The sequence below is a fragment of the Eimeria acervulina genome, genomic scaffold (assembly GCF_000499425.1).
Source record: "Eimeria acervulina Houghton genomic scaffold, Eah_scaff109, whole genome shotgun sequence".
In the NCBI taxonomy this organism is placed as follows: domain Eukaryota; phylum Apicomplexa; class Conoidasida; order Eucoccidiorida; family Eimeriidae; genus Eimeria; species Eimeria acervulina.
This window is the reverse complement of record NW_013550391.1, coordinates 23,294-41,483: the sequence shown is the minus strand read 5'-3', so window position 1 is coordinate 41,483 and position 18,190 is coordinate 23,294. Positions and strand designations below refer to the sequence as shown.

Genomic DNA, 18,190 nt, shown 5'->3' with positions numbered 1-18,190 from the left:
CCCCCCCCCCTAACGAAGAGCAGCGATTAGGCCAGATGAATCCATAAATAGCATGATTGACGAGAACGTCATTTGCAAGATGCCAACAGGACAGCAAAATAAACGTCCGAAAATACGCCTGCTTTGTACCGCGTTTAAAGATGTACCCGTCCATTCATACGAGCGACCTCTGTCTCTGCCTCACCTTTTCAGCATCGTGCATTGCTGTTCTCTAGCTGCATGTTGGTTTTTTATGTAATTCGCTATTGTTTGTTTATTATACCCTTTCCCCCCTGCCACTGAGACTTACTCCCTCTAGGAAAAAAGAAGGCGTGCCGCAGGAGAGTTCCTCTGCATACAGCATCTGCACCTGCACTGCTGCGTGCCTCGGAACTTCGAATTTCTCCGCCAACCTCTTCAGATAACACAAGTAAGCGTCCCCTCCGGTGCCGTGGCGCGCGTACGTTGGCCACTCCGCCACATACAGCACCACTAGTGCATACCAAGCCTGCAGCGTCGTGTCCATCCTCAGCATCGTACACAACTCCTTGCGGTATGTGTGAGGGTCCGGGCCTGTAGACGCGAAAAGACAAACAACAAATTTTTTCCGGGCTCAACTCAAAAAGGAAAACAGAAAAAGAGCAAATGACGGGGAAACAGCCAGTGCACATTCTGAGCACAAAGCTTTCAAGCACAGACGGAGAACTTGGCAAGCGAACTCAGCACAATACAAATACATACACGCAGTGAATCAAGCGCCGACGACGTTCGGCATACCCCCGCATATATATAGTATAGAAATACACATTATATATATGCATATATATAATATACGGATATAGTACGTATATAAAATGAGTACATTCTATATACGTATATTAATGTGCGTGTATATATATGTTTAAAATTTTGATATATATGTAATATATATATATATATATATATATATATATATATAATACGCATTCTATAAAATACATATACTACGTCAAGCGCACAATGCTCAAGATACCTTCAGACAGATGCATACCATGTGTTACACACAGTGTTCAACATACCATTTATAAGTTCTGCTTTCCTCTTTCTGCGGCGCTGCTTGCGGCTGGTCCCCCTTCCGCCTGTGCTGTTGCCCACAGTAGGAGGGGCTGGCTGAACGGGAGATACTGGAGAAACTTCTTTTGCATCTTTCTCCCCATCAACTACAGTTGTTTGAGCGGAAGCAGCTGCGCTTTCAGAGCCAGCAGGTGGGTCTTGTTTGCTGCTGCTGCTGGTGGGTGAAGGCGTGATGGCTGGAGAGGATGGGGGCGAAGAAGGCGCAACAGCCACCAACTGCGTGTCGCTGCTTGCTCCTTCGTTCATCTCCTCAGATGGGGATGGCTGGGGGTCCCGGGGCCCCTTTGGGGACTCCCCTTTGCTCTCCCCTTTCTCTTCCTTTATCCCCTCCAACGAACCAGACTCTTCATTGCCTCCGCTGCCATCGCCACCAGCAGCAGAGAGACGGCGATGCGCATGAGCCCATTCTGAGAAGGTAAAAGACGTGTCCTGCTACCGCAAAGCAGCAGCAGCAGGAGCAAGGAAAACGCAAGATAAATAGGGTGTTCAATTTGAATGCAAAATTGGGCGGTTCCCATATATGTTCTGCAAGAAGCGGCAGAGACTGCATATGAGGTAGATACAGACTGAATATGAGGTACATGACCAGCCCGGCGCATCAATCAACTCACTTCTTTCGTTCTAGGAGGGTAGAGGGTGCCCAGTATATATCCGGCGCAGAGGCAAGAGCAAAGAAGAAGAGCAAGGAGAGTGTACTTTAGCAGTAAGCGGCTGCTGCACTCCAGTCTACAAGGATCCTGCTGCGCTTTCTTGTCCTGTGCAGCTGCTGCTGCTGCAGCTAGAAGGAAGCATGCGGTGTCGTGTTCATCGGCTTGTGTTCCGCTAGAGGTTCGGCGAGGACGCACAGAGGAGGCAGCCTGTCCATTGCATATCGGGGCCCCCATCTCTCATGGTTTTTTCGTTAAGACCTCATGCTGGTGAGAGAAGAAAGCAAGACGAAACCCTGTCTAGGCGCCAGTTGGGGATGAACAGCTTACGAAGAACACCAACTATTACTAAAAGGTAGTTACGAATGACGAAACAAGAGAGAAACGCGAAACCCGTGCTATTCAGTTGAAATGCTGACAGCCACTCGATCTGACGGCAAATCGAGGTGTATGTACCCCGGGACCTGGAGAGACGAAACTGAAGCGCCGATCACTGGCTTGTTGTAGTTGAATACCTCGAAGAACTTTTAACAAAAGGGTTATAAAGAGATGAAAGGAAGAGTGAGCAAACCAGGTGAAGCAAATGAGAGACGGGGACCAACACGCCCTTCTTTTTCACTCTTTCTTCTTCCTTCACTCCTCCCCCTCGATAAACAAAACACTTCTTTATTTCCCCTCCAAAGGAAGAAATAATTGAATAACTCAAAAGCCCGTGCAAAGAGGAAGCGCCACAAACACAGCTTCCCCGACGAACAGAGCGACCTCTAGCAACATCCAAGTACGTCGGGGGCTGCAGGGGCCTCTTGAGCGGTCACTGTTGCAAAAAGAAGTGTTGCAATTTCGATTATTTTTTCTCTAAATTATAATTGGCAATCTTTGCATTCATCATCATGCTTCAAATACGCTGCTTTCTACTGCCACTGTGCAGCTTTCCAACTGTACGTACACCCGCCCGACTCCGGCTTGGTGGCCTTTGAATAGATCCGAGGGTTTTCTGCACTTTTCCCTCGCTCCTCACCGCTTTCATATCCTTTGCAATGCTGCAGTTCTGCAGAAGCACTGCGTGCTGAGGCGCAACTTTTCTGTGCCATCCCGAGTCTGTGCACGAGCAGGAAGGTCTGCTGTGTCCACCGTACTTGGGGCCGATGCAGCATCGCATGGCTAACAGATATGCGGGGGGAAGCATGAAAAGTTCAGAAAAAAATATTCAGAAACGCTCCTCAACTAAGTGAAGTGTTGTCAGTGTAAAAGGGGTCGGCGGCTCTGCGTCATTTGGGAGGACTATTGCTGTTAGGAGGACTACGTGATGCGCTTCTGCTTCAAACACTTGAACAGATCGCCTTAGTTACCTTTCTTGCCTCAGATTTGATTGGCCAAGGGGCCCCTCCAACTGCCGCCCAGCGCCTGTCTTTAGCCTGTAGGGCATAGGGTTCAGCTAAATCCTAGCGACGGACTGATCCACAGTTATGCAGAGGAGGCAGTTAATGAGCAGCAGCAGCAGCACATTGTGTCTCTGCAGTATTGGTAGGCCCAGCTTCTATTCCTGATTCATGCCACCACCTGGGGTGGATTTGTATTGCACTGGAAGCCAGCAGCCAGCGTCATTCGTCGCGTCTCAAGCTCCCATTAGCTTCTGGGCAAACTCCACACCACGACAAACCGGGCGCACACTGACAACAAATATAAGTGAAGCAGATCCTGTGCCAAGGGGTTCTCCTCCTCCGTTGCAAGAGCGCCTTGCACGCAGGCCGACGCCTAGTGGGACCAGGGAGCGGTTCAACCTTGCAGTATAAGATTAGGGTTCTGCAGTATATATAATGCATTGCGAATAATTAGTCCTTGCTGCAGGTCATTGCTCTCTGGTAGATTGTCTCGACACTGCAACGCTCGCACTGCGGGCCTCAGGGAGCCGGCGCACGCGTGCATGTATATATGGAAGCGTGCGTGCAGTTGTGTGTGTTTAACGGCGATTTCTTACTTACTTCCCCTTCAGTGCTCCTTTACTTTCCAGGGAGCAGTATTAAAGACAGGCAAGTGTGCAGTAGCAGAGAGGAAGACTTGCAATTTGAGTAAACAAGAATTACGCGTTCAAAGATACGGGTGCAGGAGGATTACCTTATTTCTTACGTATATTCAACTTGCATGTTGCTGGCTACTATCGCATCGTGAGGAGGTGCAGTGCAGTCTCAGCAGACCCGCGCAGGGAGGATCTCTTCTTGGGACTGTCTACTACTCCCACAAATTACACCGTTACCACCAATAAGTCATAGTAATTATTAGGCTTATGATGATTACCTTCCACGTAATAATAATAATCTTTATATATTTTTTTTTCATCATCGTCGTCGTCATTGTCACTATCAAACAGACTGGAGGAACTCGGTGCGAAGGGTAAGAAGACAATCGCTGCAACTTCTCTTTTCTGTAGAGCACAAATCATTTCCATAGTGCAAGTGGATGAAATAATCTGAAGCCGTTATCAACTTGTACTTCCAATCAAACGTTCTATTTTTGTGTAGCTCGTTTACAAGCACAAATACTTAAAAATACATGCAGTCATTGGTCGGTGCCCGCGTGCATCGAGGTTGAGTTCCCTTCTCCTTCATGTTTTGTTTTTAGAACAATAATAAGCCAGTATGGCTAAGTCTCAGGAAACTATCCACCGAAAATACCCCAGAGAGAAGCCAGATCGGCAGAGGAAGAGAAAGAGCAAACTGTGCAGAATCATGTCTTGCACAAACGCAACGAGCACAGCTGAGAGTCCCAACATGTTTAAAAAAATGAATCCAAAAGTTAAAGCCAAGGTTCGCTGCAGCTGGCTGTCGGGTTACAACTCTTCTGCAAATGCAAACGCTGAAGCACAAGAAATTAGATACTTGAACAGCGGCGCCCACGATTTTGTCGTGCAGAAAAAGAAACGAAATCAGAAGTTGTGATGCGGAGGCGCGCTTAAATTGCAGTAGGTAAATAAAAGAATGAGGGGGAAAATGAAAAGAAGCAGGAAATGACTTTCTTGAGACTTAATGCGGAGGAAGACGAAAAGGTGTCTCAGAAGCGAATACTCAAACATTTGCTGCATGCCACGCATGCAACAATTGCATAAGTGCACTCTTGCTTATTCTTTTCTCTAAATAAATTTGTTATTTGAGAACAGTTATAAGCCTTCTCGTTTGATGCTCTTCTGAGGAATCTCATCTTTATGCGACAGAAAGTGGGAAGCACCAAATATTGCTTGTTATGCTGTTCCATCACCCACCATGTCCGTCACCTCCAATGCCAATCCTCCCCTCTCAGGTGCATGTGCAGCAGAGGTGGCCTGGTGAATGTTCGTATGATTCCGCTTTCTCATAATTGTGACACATGCAGAACCCTCTTTCTGCCTGACTCGAGATGCAGAAGACGAACTCGATTGTGCAACGAGTACGCCGCTTCGATCTGCCAACAAACCTCACTTTGGTGTATTTCCCGCATTATCCTACTCACTGAAAACACGAAAAAGACCAAAACAAACTCAAGTCCTTGCTTTCATCTGAATCATGGATGCAGCCGACCGCAGCGGGGCAAACAAAGCCCAGTGCATTGCCCTCTATTGCACGTGCACCTTAAGACACAAAGCGATGGAAATTAAACTAGAGAAGAATACGAACGAACAGTTAAGGGTGAAACATAATCAGTAAAATGTGAGGGTTGGGAAGACAGAGAAGACGGACGCTCTTTTCTGTTACCCGGAACCGGACGCGCGAGAGGAGGCGTCGGCGTGGCGTCTTTCAAGGCAGTAGTCAGTTCATATATCCGAACTAGCTGAACTGAAGAGTTAAAAAGGATGCTTCTGAGGAGAAAATCAATTAAGGAACATTTAAACCGCCTTTCGAGATACGGATTGAGTCCTAGGGGCTCCTCGCCTGGCCACAGGTTAGACGCGGACGCCGCTGCATGTGCAGCGGACCTTCTTCCGCTGATTTGACGTGAAACAGTTTATAAATCTGCCAGCAAATAATAAACTTGTTTCTTCACATTTGGTCCTTTAGGGATGGAATTAGTGAAATAGCGTCACATCCTCGGCACTCTGACGCGGTGGTCGGTCCTGGACCACCACAGGTCTGCATACACCATGAGAGGCCTAAGAGGAGAGGAAGCCGAAGCTGCAAAGACAATGTCTGGGGCGGAAAGAAGCAGCAGCAGAGGTGTTTTGGGTTGGGTTCGGCAGAGCAGCGTCAAAAGGTTTGGATCAAGGGAAGTTAGCGGAACTCCGAGAGAGGATCGCCGTGCGGAGAACGGCATTGTCTGTACATCTCAGCCAGCAGCAGACAACGACGCATATACCGCAGCCCCCAGCAAAAGAGATCATTCACTCGCAGCGATGTTTAGATCGGTCTCCAGCAGAGCCCAACTCAAAGATGAAATCCGCGAAAATGCACACGACGACGAGACAGCCGCAGGCATGCGACGGGCCCACACAGCACAGTCCCTGAGTACGCTGCATGCTAACAGTATGGTGCATTCAAACAGCATGCATCGCGCTGAAAGTATGTTGAGTGCAAGCAGCAGGCTGCATGCAAGCAGTATGCTGAATGCAAGCATCGCAAGCATCGACGACTACCCTCCGCTACTCAGCAGCAGGAGTGCCCGCAGTGACCCAGGCGACTTGATCGCTGCAACTCACCACGAAGAAGCCGCCTGCCACAGAAGTGCGTGTACACTCAGCAACAGCAGCAGACACACCACACACCTCGGATCTCTGCAGCATCTGGGGACGCATGCGGCACGATTTAGACATCTGCAGGCCATCTGCCAGGCCTTGTATCTCCAATACCAATGGCCAGTTGTAACGCGGCATCTGTACAAACTCTCCCAAAAACGATGAGAATCAAATAGAGAAGCAACAGGGCGGTGCACGTATGCGTACACTTTGAGTGCTTGAGGTGTCTGTAGTGTACCGAAACTCTTCGCAAGAGCCGTGCGCTATCTCTTAAGAGGTTTGTCTCAGAACCATCCTTCTGTGGTTGATGTTGAAGATCCTGCTTTTTTGTGTTATGCTGGCTGCGTTCTGTGCGAGGAGTTTGGTCATGCGTCTGCATTGGTTCTGCGTGGCGTGTGTGCGGTGTTAGATATGGCAGGCGAGGAATTGCCCCAATTAAAAGATGCGAACAGTGCGGAGAAAGAGACACAGGGGGGGAAATCAAAAAGGATCGGGAGCTCCACGGGACTCAGCCGTATTGGCAGCTTCTTAACGAGGAGTTTCAGCAGACACCGAAGCCGCAGCAGCCGCCATTCAAAAAAACAAGACGAGAGGGTTCGGCCTGCTGAAGGAGAGGCTGCCGAAGTACCCAGTAAGAAGCCCATTTGTCTCTTTAGTTGCCTTGATTGCGGATGCTGCTGCTGTTTGGGGTAGTGAAGCTGTTCGGACCCTGGTGTATACACGGCAAAAAAACCATCTCTATCTCCTCTTTTTGTTTGTTTGCTGGCCCGTATTTTCTTTTCCCCCGTCTGTTTGTGCCCATAAAGAGGTGCAAAGGGTCCCCATCTCTGCTTGCTGCTGCAGCAGCGCCTCTTCTATCTGACGCCGTCAGCGGACTTCCGGCCCTGCCTTTGGCCAGCCTCGACGCACTTCCAGATTTTTCTGCTGCTGACTGGCTGGGAAAATTTGAACGAGAAGGAGGTGGAGCTGCTTCAGGTGTCATGTCGCTTTGTGGGGGAGCCTTGGAAGCAGTAGCCACTCATTTGGATGAGTTAGAAAAGAACATACGAAGCATACAGCAGAGCGAGCAGCACCAGCAACAACAAAGGCAGCAGCAGCAACAACAACAGCAGAAACAACGGCAGCAAGAAGACTCAGCCGATGCTGCCCAGGGAGTAGCTGAAATGCTTGCAGCAGCAAGGCAGAAGATGGATGAAGAAGATGAAAGGGTCTTCAGCCAAATGAAGTACCACGGTGAACAACTCGTTATCGGGGAACTGCAGCAAATGATAGCCACAGTCAAGAATATCATGCTTGGGATTAAATATGCCGCGTATTCAGACACCGCAGTTCAACATGATCTGCAGGTTAGACTAGATCCACGCAGACTCCAGAAACCTATGCTTTTCCTTCAGTTTTCCGTACGATGGAACACGGCGTTTTTTCTCCATCTTCTCCTTTCCACTCAGTCCAGCGCTTATATAGATATGTCTGCGTCGAAAGCCAACCAAAACAATGACCTGTTTACTGCTTGCATATTTGACACCTCTGCGCATCTTAGTCGACCTCTGCTTTCCCTTGGTTCATTCTGCTGCAGGGAGAAGAAAAACAGATGCAGGCCTGGCAGGAGCCACGCGGCGCCCTACGCCAAAACCGAAACTGTCTAGAGGCCCTTTATGCACGGGTTAGCTGGAGGAGAAGATTACCTGACCGTTTTGCTACAGAGTCTCATTCTAGGCAAATGAATTAAAAAGCAAGGCACAGGCGCAACACCTCCTCCTCAGAATGCTTGCGTTCACAAGCCAAGGTTTCATGCGTTTGCAGGTTTGCCTGTGTGCAGGTTCGTTCAACAAGGGATGAAGTGCTTCTGAACTACCACGAGGAGTGTATTCGTCTGAATCAAAATGTACAGCTTCTGATGGACCGCATAACAACTACTGTCGCGGAGGTCTTTGCAGAGTTTGAAACACTGCCATCTCTGGAAACGCTTTACGGGAAGCATGAGATCAACAACCTGGAGCAGAAACGCATGCGTCTAGGGGCTGAGCTGCGCTCTAAAGGCAACAGCAGTTGGGCCGCGAATCATCAGCTGGCGTTTGGCCGCCTGCCGCCCTTCATAGCGCGTCTACAACTGTATGCACTGAATTTGCCGTCTTTCTCAGAGAAGAGGTATGAGCAGGAGAGTGTTCAAAAGGACGCGGAGGCTTCAAATGGCCCTTCAGGTGTAAAGACATCTCAACTATTCACTCCCGTAACTCTGCAACAGTGCCTCCCGCGAAAAAGTTGCGTCAATACGGTGCCTCCTGGCCTGGCTCTTGTGGCAACTGAGGCGGAAATCAAACGGTACGAATCTCAACTGTGGGGGGAAGAGCCCTCTGGCACCCCGGGAGAGGGTGGTTTCGGCAGCTTTCGCGTATTTGAACAATGGCTTGTAGACGCGATGAAGTGGCAATGGAGGGATGCCTTTATGTACTCCAAGTTGCATGCACGACATGGGTCGTTGCAGGAGATGATCAAGGAGAAGCAACGTGACATTCAAGAGGCCGTCCGCTTGCGACTCAAACAATTATGGTGGGGAAGGACAGTCGAAATGCAGGCTTTTTATGTAACGCATGCTGCTACAGCGTTTATGCGAGACTTGCAGGGGGTTGAAGGGCTGCATGCAGTCGCTGCGGAGGAGGGAAAGAAGAAAGAGGAAGTGGAGGGGGGGTTTGAAGGGGCCGGGGCGGTTGTTGAAACGCTTCGCCTCAGGAGTGGCCGGGAGGCCGAAATCGCGTTGATGCATGCGGAAGACATGAGGGCGTCTGTCTTGCGCGTCGTTGGAAACCCGGCATACAGACATTTCAGTCGAACACTGGAGGAGTTCAACGCCCGGCCGTCTGATGCAACAGCGCACATCCGTTTGCTGAAACACCAAATGGAAAGAGCTGGAAAAATCACGAGGCGATTTGAGGATGCCATGGAGGGAAAGGATGGCTACGAAACCCTAGAAAGGGAGTGCTGTCAGTTAGAGGCGGCCTTGGCGCTTCTGGAAGAGGAGGCTAAAACTCTTGAACATAAACTCTCTTTTAGACAGACCCAACTTAGTGCGAAGCGACAAGGTCTCACGCACTCCCTCGAGCAGCTTTCCGCGGCCTTCGACTCAGACAACAAAAAATTAGCAGCCATTGAAGCGCAGTGGGACTCAGCCGAAAATATCGGTCAGCTACTTCATGATTTGCTGCCGACAGCAGACGAGATAGCGGCATGCAAGCACAAACTTGCAGAGGAGAAGAAGCAACTGGAGACGGAAAAAGAGGAAATTAAGGCAGAACGACAGCGGCTACAGGCAATGCGTGAAGTGTATGAGAAGACGAAACAATCAGCTAATACGAAAGGCTCCCCTGCTTCTGGTCATCTTCTACCTCAGACACGTGCTGACCTTAACATACCCCAAAACCCAACTTCTCCCCTAGCAGAAGTGCAGGAAACAGACACGCGAGTCTCTAGGACCCCCTCAAAGTCTTTTGTCGGCCGCCTCTTCGGCGTGTCTTCTCGTCCCTCCACTCCCAGAAGGCCAAAGGGAGCAGCTCACGGTGCAGCCGCTGCAGCAGCAGAAACGCTGCAGCACTCCGCAACACGACGACGGGGTTCTGTTGACGGTCTGCCTGAACAGGAGGATCTGCTTGCTTTAAAGCACGGTCATTCCTCCCCAGGGCTTCTCGATAAGCTCCCTTTGCGTGCGTCCAAAGAAGGCAGCAGCGGCGAACGTCTGGCGCTTGCTACCTCGCAGCAAACCAACGCAGAACAAAGTACGCACGACTTGCCTGGGCTCCCATTGCATGCGCTTTCTTCCCCTTCCTCGTTGACATTGGAGAGAGACGAACGCCAGACCCCTTCAACTCCCTCTTTGGCTGTCGCAGCCTCTCCAGCGAAGGAAGCAGAGCCGCACTACACCACTGAAACACAAAATGCAGAGGACGAAAAATTACGTGAATTCTCAAGGGAGGATGCAGAGACGCCGAAGCGGAGGAAATCGAAGAATGCAGCGGGGGCCGGGGCGTCTCGCAGAGGCAGCCGGAAGAAGAAGAGTATGTACAGCAAGCTAAGGAGTGCTTTTTCTTTGTCCCACAGCAGCAAGAAAGGGAGCAAGAACGCTGAACCTGCACAGCCACTACTAGAACCTGTGAGCAAAGCAGGGGAACCGGAGGCAGCCTCAGAAGCACAAGAAGTTCATTGGGTGCAAGTGGGCAGTCAGAGTTCTGTCTTAGCCACCATTCCGAATATCTTTGAAAGCGATAGTGAAGGGCAAAAAGGCTTCGAACCCTCCGCCTCTCCGGGCACCGCCAGCGCAGCGTATTCAATGATGGTCTGCGCATCCAGCAGGTCCGAAGGCAGCAGCATCATCAGCAACTGCAGCAGCCAACCCGCTTCTCCAGGTGCGATGCAGCAGCAGGAGTCAGCAGCAGGAACAGAATCCCCAGGGCGTCTCAGCAGAACCGCCACTCACCTTACCTTGACAGCGGTTGGTAGGGGAGTAGGCGGAGAGGCCTCGCCTGCATTTTCTCTTGCAGAGTCCTTCCGCCGGGCGTCTCCAGACCATCGGGCAGAGGAGGGAACAAAGAAAAGAGAGGGGCTTCAAAGCTCATCTTCGCTTTCTAAACATGTTCCTCCTCTTTCAACAGAAATGGAGGCGAACAAATTCCCCTCTGACTCGTCCGAGCAGAAGGAACACTCGCCTCAGTTCGGCAATACGGATTCAAATTCCAACGAAGACGAACTTGAAGAAGTGGAAATGTTGATGAGATCAACTGCATCAGATGGTGACAGACACAAAGCAATGGAATATCAGGCAGAACATGTTACAGCCACCCGGGCTGCAGCGGGCCCTCTCGTGCCTTTCCCTTCTTTGTCTGTTGGCTCCCCTTCTGATTTCCGGTCGGGAGTTGAGAGTTTGACGATCGCCTCGGCAGATCCATCGTTTCAAGCAGAAGAAGCAGCAGAAGCAGGAGCAGCAGCAACAGTTTCTTCTAAGCGCCGCAGCAGCGACACCGTAATCGCCTCGTCTGTCCACTACCCGGCAGGGGCTTCGCGTAAGTACGGCAGGAAGTCTGGCAGCAGGGCTGCTGCTTTCGAAAGGGTGTTTGCTGCTGCTGAGTTTAGGAGGCCTTCCACTGCAGGAATCATAGATGAAGACGACCGCATTGAGCTCTTTCTCTCCAACGGCCAACCCGACCTGACTGCTGCTGTCATGAGCAGCAGTATCTTTGCTCTTCTGGAGCCAGAAGAACGGCAACACTGCGCGCATTTGATGGTGAACAGCTTCGTGCAGATACCCAAGGGCTGCATGTTGGTGCAGCGAGGCGAAAAGGTGGACACTTTGTACTTTCTAGTGTCTGGCGAGCTCGGTATGACAGGACCCAATGCGGTAGAAAACAGAACAGAACACCAAACAAGCTCCGAAGCTGCACTGACACCTCCAGCATACTCCAGTGCACGCCGGCGCAGTAGCTATGATGCGGAAGTTCCTCAAAACAAGTTTCCAGTCAAAATCAGACCCGGAGCCTTCGTCTTGCCTCGAGGATTTGTTAGAGAAGCGCAAACCAACCACTCCATCATGGCTCTGAGGCCCTGCACGCTGCAGAAACTCAGCTTCCACTCGTTTCAGCAAATCATCAGTGGTAAGCAGAGTTGCAAACGCTGGCATCCTGGAGAGTTTTTGGTTTAAGGTTTAGGGCTGAATCATCTGAAGGCACAGGGAGGAGCGGGTTTAGGGAATTCGGGTTTAGGAACTAGCATTGTGTGCGATACAAGGCGGGGACTTTTGCACAAATCGTCTAACCTGCTTTGTTGCTTCTTCTTGCGGTGATTGTGCAGCATGCATCTTCCGAAGGGCCTCTCAGGTCATGAACTACCTTAATCATTGTCCTATTTTGGATTCCTTGACAAGGTAGAAGGACGTACACCTCAACGGGGTTGTTCACTTCTTTGCTGCTTGAAAAGCGAACATGAGTGGCATGCTGATGTTATATGCTTTGATACGAGTTGTTCTGCTTGCTTGTTCGTTTGTATAATAGGAGAGAAAGAGTCCAAATTGCGACGCTAATGAAGTGGAGGATTTATCTCCCTGACGAAGTCCTATGCTTTCAAGGAGAGATCTGCAGCTCCGTGCTGCTTGTCGTTCACGGTACATCTTTTCGTGTTCTTACTTTTAAGACAGAATTAAAAGGGGAGGCTCGTTCTTTCGGGCTGCAAGGTTGCTGCATGTTCATTTCATTTGTGGAGACAGACACGCGGAAACCTTCCTGGCCTTCTGCCGGTCTCATGCGATCTGCTTTCACACGCGACTTTTGTTTGTTTAGGGTTTCAGGTTTAGGGTTCAGCACTTTTCTTGTTTTTTGTGGCGCAGGCTGCGCACGTGCGGTTCGTTTCGTGGAGCGCCAGGGTAATCCTGACGTCGTAGACGAATTTGGCCCTGGTAAAAGAGAAGTTGAAAGACAAACTTTCATGCTAACACGCATGCATACATGCATGTTCGCGTGCAATCTCATGCAAATATGCGTGCATGCGTGTGTTCATCTACTTCAGAAAGAAGGGTAGCTAGTGAAGCTAGAGCTAGCACGTTGAATAGAAAGCTGGGGTGTACACGACGTATTTTGTTTCCTATTAAACGTTGTGGAGGCTTGGAAACAGCAACCGTTTGCTCCTCGTTCTATCCCCTCTTTTTATTTGTTGCTGCGCTATTCATGCTGCTGTCCTTTTGGGCTGCTGCAGGCGACAACATCAACGCGCTGGCCCTGCTGCATGATACGCCTTCTGATGTTTCGATTGTTGCTGCTGCTCCTGGCGGTTGCGTCGTTGCAGTACTGGAACGAAGTGAGCTGCAGGAATCCCTTGGAGATGCCGAGGTGATCCTCAGCAGGTGCGCCTCTCGTACTATAAGATGCACCACTCACAAAACTTGACACGAAATGCAACAAACAGTACTTTAATGGCATGCAGCATCATGCATGAGGCAAACAGCAGCCAGGGCTGCCATCTAAAACGGAGTTGGATATAAGTAATGATCTCCTCTCGAGATGCTGGTTTTCATTTTCATGTGTGGTCTCTGAAGAACAGCATTTGCCGCGACTTTCCTCGTAAAAGGCGTTACGGTGTACAAACAGTTTGTGCTCTTTTTGTTTGTATTATAGGCGATTTGGAAACGGCGGTGAAATGCAGGGAGGCAGAACGTCAGGGCTGAATCAGGTGAGAAGTACAAAAGGTAGAAACGAATCGTTAAGACCGTATTAACGAAACAATGCTATTGAAAGATAGGTAAATGCGCAAATGTATATATAGATGCTTATGCATCTATTCATTTTTGCAAATATATATACATATATATGCATATACTATGTACAACATATATGATATTTATGCTGGTGCGCCTGCAGCTGAAGAAACAGTTTTCCTCTCTTTGGAGTCGTCGTGGTTCTGGCTAGAAAATCTCCTGGCCCTTCAATGCATACAGCAAACAGTTAGCTTTAGAACAAGAACAAAAGACAGTTTCTTTACTCGCCAAGAAACACCATAAATAATCAAAAGTGCATGCACAACTGTCGGGAGATGCAAGACCCGAAGTGAAGGAGGGTTGGTGTGTCTCGCTGTTGTACTAGGGCGTCCCTCATTCAGGAGATAAAGAAAGAAATCAGTAGAGTGAAGTTAGTAAAGAAATTCTGTTGAATAAACCTCAAAAAGAGAAGCAATTAATTCATTTGATGAAGGAGGCCCCGTTAAAAGAGAAGAGCAAAAAGATCTGCATTCAAATTTGTCCGTCAACTCCGTTGCAATTTCTAGGTTTTGTTTGCCCTCCAAATAGAAGTACTATATACAGTACATAATTTACAATATATACTACATATATATAATAAATAGTATGCATACCTCAGCCTGAGTTGGGGAGTAGAAGGGCTTTAGACGCAGTCATGAACGTGCGATGTACCTACAAGCTGTAGAACCGGTGCACTGGGGCTTGTATTATATATGTGCATACACCTCAGAGTATATACACCTATATATATAAAGATGTATGCATATCTACTTACGTTTGGTAGCTGAGACTGAAGGGCCGCTCTTAGAAGCAGTTGTTGTTTATGCAAAGGAGGGCAGCATTTACTCAATAGACAACGACGAAGACAAATGAATTGTCTAGAATCATTTAAGAAAGACAAACAAACATCAAACCAACAAGAACCTCCGAATACAATGCATGCAAGACAAACAGCAAACCATAAACCCTAAACCCTCTTCTTCTGGCGGTCCTCATCTACTCTTTCTGCTCCTCTTGTTTTCTGAACAACTTGTCCGGCAGTACAGACACCGTAAGCCCTTCCTTTTGCAGCGCTGTTACCACATCATCACACAAACAGGCGCAACGAAAATTATCTTAAGAAACAAAAGTATGCCGGGGCCCTGATGCAGCTTCTGATGCATTTCCACTATAAAACCTGGACAATTGCATACACATCATAGCTAAATGACTCAAACAATACTGGCATACGAATACACAACATAAAACTGTGCATGCAGAAAAACGACAAGCACAAAATCCCCGTCTGCTCTAATTTAAATGAAGTCGCCTTTGCCTCCCGAAGAGTTCGCATACTTCGTTCAGTGCAGCAAATGCAACGAACAACCAAGCAACCCCCTTAAAGCAGTAGAAATTTGCTGGTGCACTCTAACTACGTATATATATATATATATATATATATATATTATATATCATATTACGTTCTATGGTGCATGCAAACAGCCTCAGCAACAAAAGCGCGTATAGATGGGCATCTCACCCAAGGCGACTTCCGTTGCTTTCTCTTCCCAAGTCAGCATAATTGTCGCCTTCAAGTTTGTATGTGCATGCAGCGCAATATCATAAGCCCTAGCCCGGCTGATGTGCGGCAGTACCTTTGTGATGGCGTTTTCTACGCATTCGAATCTGCACAGCACTGACGCAAACAACAACTCATAAAAGTAATAAAAGAAAATAATGACAATGGGTATTGCTACTTTGAACACTTTAACGGCTTCCTAAGTATAAGATATGGCCTGTTGGGGTGCATGCCCATACACCGCAATCTGCTCACGTGTGAATGTCGTCGTTGTGCAACACCACACGCCAATCTTTAATCCTCTTTCGCCGTTTTTCCGGCCCCTCTTTGTCTTCTTCTTCCTCTCTTTCTTTAACGCGAGACGTCTCAGCTGTTCGTTTCTCCGCTTGTTCTCTGAAGCCAAATCGCAACCCTAAAGCGAAACAAGAGCCTCATCGTTGCCACAGTGCAAACGATCACCCATAGGCCAGGTGTAGGCACGCTCCAACGCCAAGAGGAAGCAGTTGGGCATTTTGTAGCTTACGGCGAGATACACTAAGCATGCACATGAACCTGCATGGTTGCAGAAGCCTTTAGCTGCCCCTAAACGCTAAACTCTAGAGACGGACCTTCTCTTCAGCTGTTTGGTAGAGAGTGGAATTCGCGCGAGATGCCCTGCACCATTTGCAGCGAAGACTGCAGACTTTCTTTCGGTGTATGTACAACTGAGGCCGATCGTCTTATCTCCTTGCCATCCTTGCAAACACAATCCTTCTCTTCTTCCTTGAGCATTTGTGCAATTCACTTGCTGTCTACTTCCAGTGTACACCGGGGAGTTGAAGGATCTGCTCATTGCATATTTAAACTCTTTGTATGCAGTGGCGTCTGCGGGTGTTAGAAAAGCAGAGAGACCCTGTTGGTCCTCTCGGTAGCCGTTACACGCCTCTCCTGCTTTTTCTTGTTGATCTTCAGCAGCACGCACATCAACAGAAGAGCAAGGAAAGGGTTGGTGTTGCAAGCCAGCAGCAAGCGGAGCAAAGGGTCTTTCTAGCAGTTGTCGTTTGCAGCGTTTAAGCGCACTCTGGCCCCTTTCCAAAATGAGTGCAATCGACGAGGGTTTGCTACTGGCTGTAGATACACCCCAGGCGAGGCGGCCAGAGAGCAGCAGCAGCTGAACAAAGACGAGGAACAGCAGCAGCAGCAGAGAGGAGCGCATGCTGCGGGTGTTCATCGTCGGAACGACTGGGAGGCGATCCCAGGTTCGGCCAGAAAAAAAAGAAGTCATTTCGAGTGTCTCGCCGATCGTCACCTCATACGCTGCTGTAGTACTAATTGCGGCGCACATACACCTCCCTTTCTCCCCTCCATCCTCTGAGGCCTAATGCCCTTTCCAGAAGCAGCACCTTTACATCTTTTAGAGAAATGAAGTTTTTAATGAACTGCCGGAACGCTGCGCTGCGGCACGAGAGCGCCAGTGCACATCTCTGGGTGTATTTACACCGAAAACCAGCCGAAACCAGCGGCAATATTCGATTAATTGTATTAATAATTGAAAAATGAAGAAAAATACACGTGTGTTCGTTCATGTGTTCCCAAAGCGCGAGGTGTCGGCTGTGGGGCAAGCACCTGGCACCTAGCATGGCAGGTGTATGCTTGTGGATTGACGTTTGCGCGGAGAATATCTTTAAAAAAGCATAAAAATAAGGATTAAAAATGCATTAAATAATTGAATCAAAGGTAAATAATTTGAATGGTGTGTGTATTCGTCGAAAAATGCCGGCAAGTGAGTTGCTTATTCGCCGTTCAAACGACCACAGGGTGGGACCCCTAGCGAACATATCAATTAAACTTACCTGGCAGGCGCTCGGGGTGGCTCGTCCATCACCCTGTCGTAGTCCGGAGCAGAGCACTGCACTCAGCTGTCTGTAATGGGCTATGGGCCTCCATATGGGGGTGCCAACTGCAGAATTTCTGATAGCGGCATGTTGCGTTCGCGCTCATGCCATCAATGTATTCATATCTGTATATTTGAATTTGTAGATTTTTAAGGTTGTTTCGTTTGTGTTCTGTGTCTTCCTTGTTTTTCACTGGTGGTGCATGTTTAGCATCCTCCGGGTAGCCCTATTCTCCTATTTCCCTTGGCTCAGCCGCATATTCTAGTGTTCTCGATAGGTGTCGGTTTTCGTTCCTTTTTTCCGTCTTTGTATTTCTTCGTGGTTTCTCTCAATTTGGTGCATGCACTTATTTCTGCAGTGTTACGGGCGTGCTACTCATGGTAAGGGTGGGAGCGACCGATCTCCTGACCGCTGCATGTTTTCTCGCCGAGGCAATTAATGTACGTCGTTTTCTTTATAGGAGTATTGGTGGTGGTTTTTCTGTAGATTTGTTTCTTTTTTTCTTACCGATGGATTATGGTGCATGCATTCATTCATAAATGTGGGTTGTAAGGGGAAGAACTTCTAGCTGTTGCATGGTTTGGTTCGCCTTCATGCAATCAATGTATGAAACTCCTACGTTTATATTTTGGGTTTCTTTGTTGTTGCGACTTAAAGGGATTCATGTTCTCCATTTCCTTTGTCTATTATCTTTGAGTGTACTGTATAAACCAACCTACCTCTGGGTAGGCACTTTCCATTGTATGAGCATACAATGGAAAGTAGAACCTGCATTTTTATACCCGTTCATATAAATTATGGCGATATTTTCGTTGTTTGTGGTGTTGATGCATTTGTCTTTTTCTGCTTTATGTAGCTCTTTAAACAGCCGACGCTTTTGTTTCTTCTGTTTGTTCGTCATACGCTTGCATTGAGACAATTGGATATGGCGATAAAGTTCTGATTTTCTACAGAATAATAATATAGATGCATTTAAATAACTATGTGTTCCTTTCCCTTTAACTAACAGTTCAACATGTAAGGCATGTAGATATATATATATATATATAT

At 48.4% G+C, this 18,190-nt stretch overlaps 3 protein-coding genes across 3 annotated transcripts in view; 1 reads left to right on the top strand and 2 right to left on the bottom strand.

The window, feature by feature from the left end:
- EAH_00017210 (hypothetical protein, conserved) overlaps window positions 1-1,976 on the bottom strand; it is a gene marked incomplete at both ends in the record, with an annotated part of 4,645 nt that extends 2,669 nt beyond the window's left edge. Inside the window, 3 exons of the mRNA XM_013397694.1 lie at window positions 290-552; window positions 1,038-1,521; window positions 1,704-1,976. Of these exons, the coding sequence (XP_013253148.1) occupies window positions 290-552; window positions 1,038-1,521; window positions 1,704-1,976 (1,020 nt within the window). The remainder of the gene's footprint in view (window positions 1-289; window positions 553-1,037; window positions 1,522-1,703) is intronic.
- A 3,916-nt stretch (window positions 1,977-5,892) lies between these two features.
- Window positions 5,893-13,880, top strand: EAH_00017200 (cyclic nucleotide-binding domain-containing protein, putative; the record flags this gene model as incomplete). The annotated part of the gene is made up of 9 exons (XM_013397693.1): window positions 5,893-6,211; window positions 6,848-7,069; window positions 7,354-7,784; window positions 8,015-8,101; window positions 8,258-12,077; window positions 12,806-12,874; window positions 13,171-13,318; window positions 13,590-13,644; window positions 13,833-13,880. 9 exons carry the CDS (start codon window positions 5,893-5,895, stop codon window positions 13,878-13,880), a joined length of 5,199 nt encoding a protein of 1,732 aa, XP_013253147.1.
- Window positions 13,881-14,876: 996 nt separating this feature from the next.
- On the bottom strand, window positions 14,877-16,098 carry EAH_00017190 (ATP-dependent Clp protease adaptor domain-containing protein, putative; the record flags this gene model as incomplete). Its single annotated transcript, XM_013397692.1, has 4 exons — window positions 14,877-14,929; window positions 15,228-15,373; window positions 15,522-15,659; window positions 15,875-16,098. The coding sequence occupies 4 exons, from the start codon at window positions 16,096-16,098 to the stop codon at window positions 14,877-14,879; spliced, it is 561 nt and encodes a 186-aa protein (XP_013253146.1).
- Between the last annotated feature and the right edge of the window lie 2,092 nt (window positions 16,099-18,190).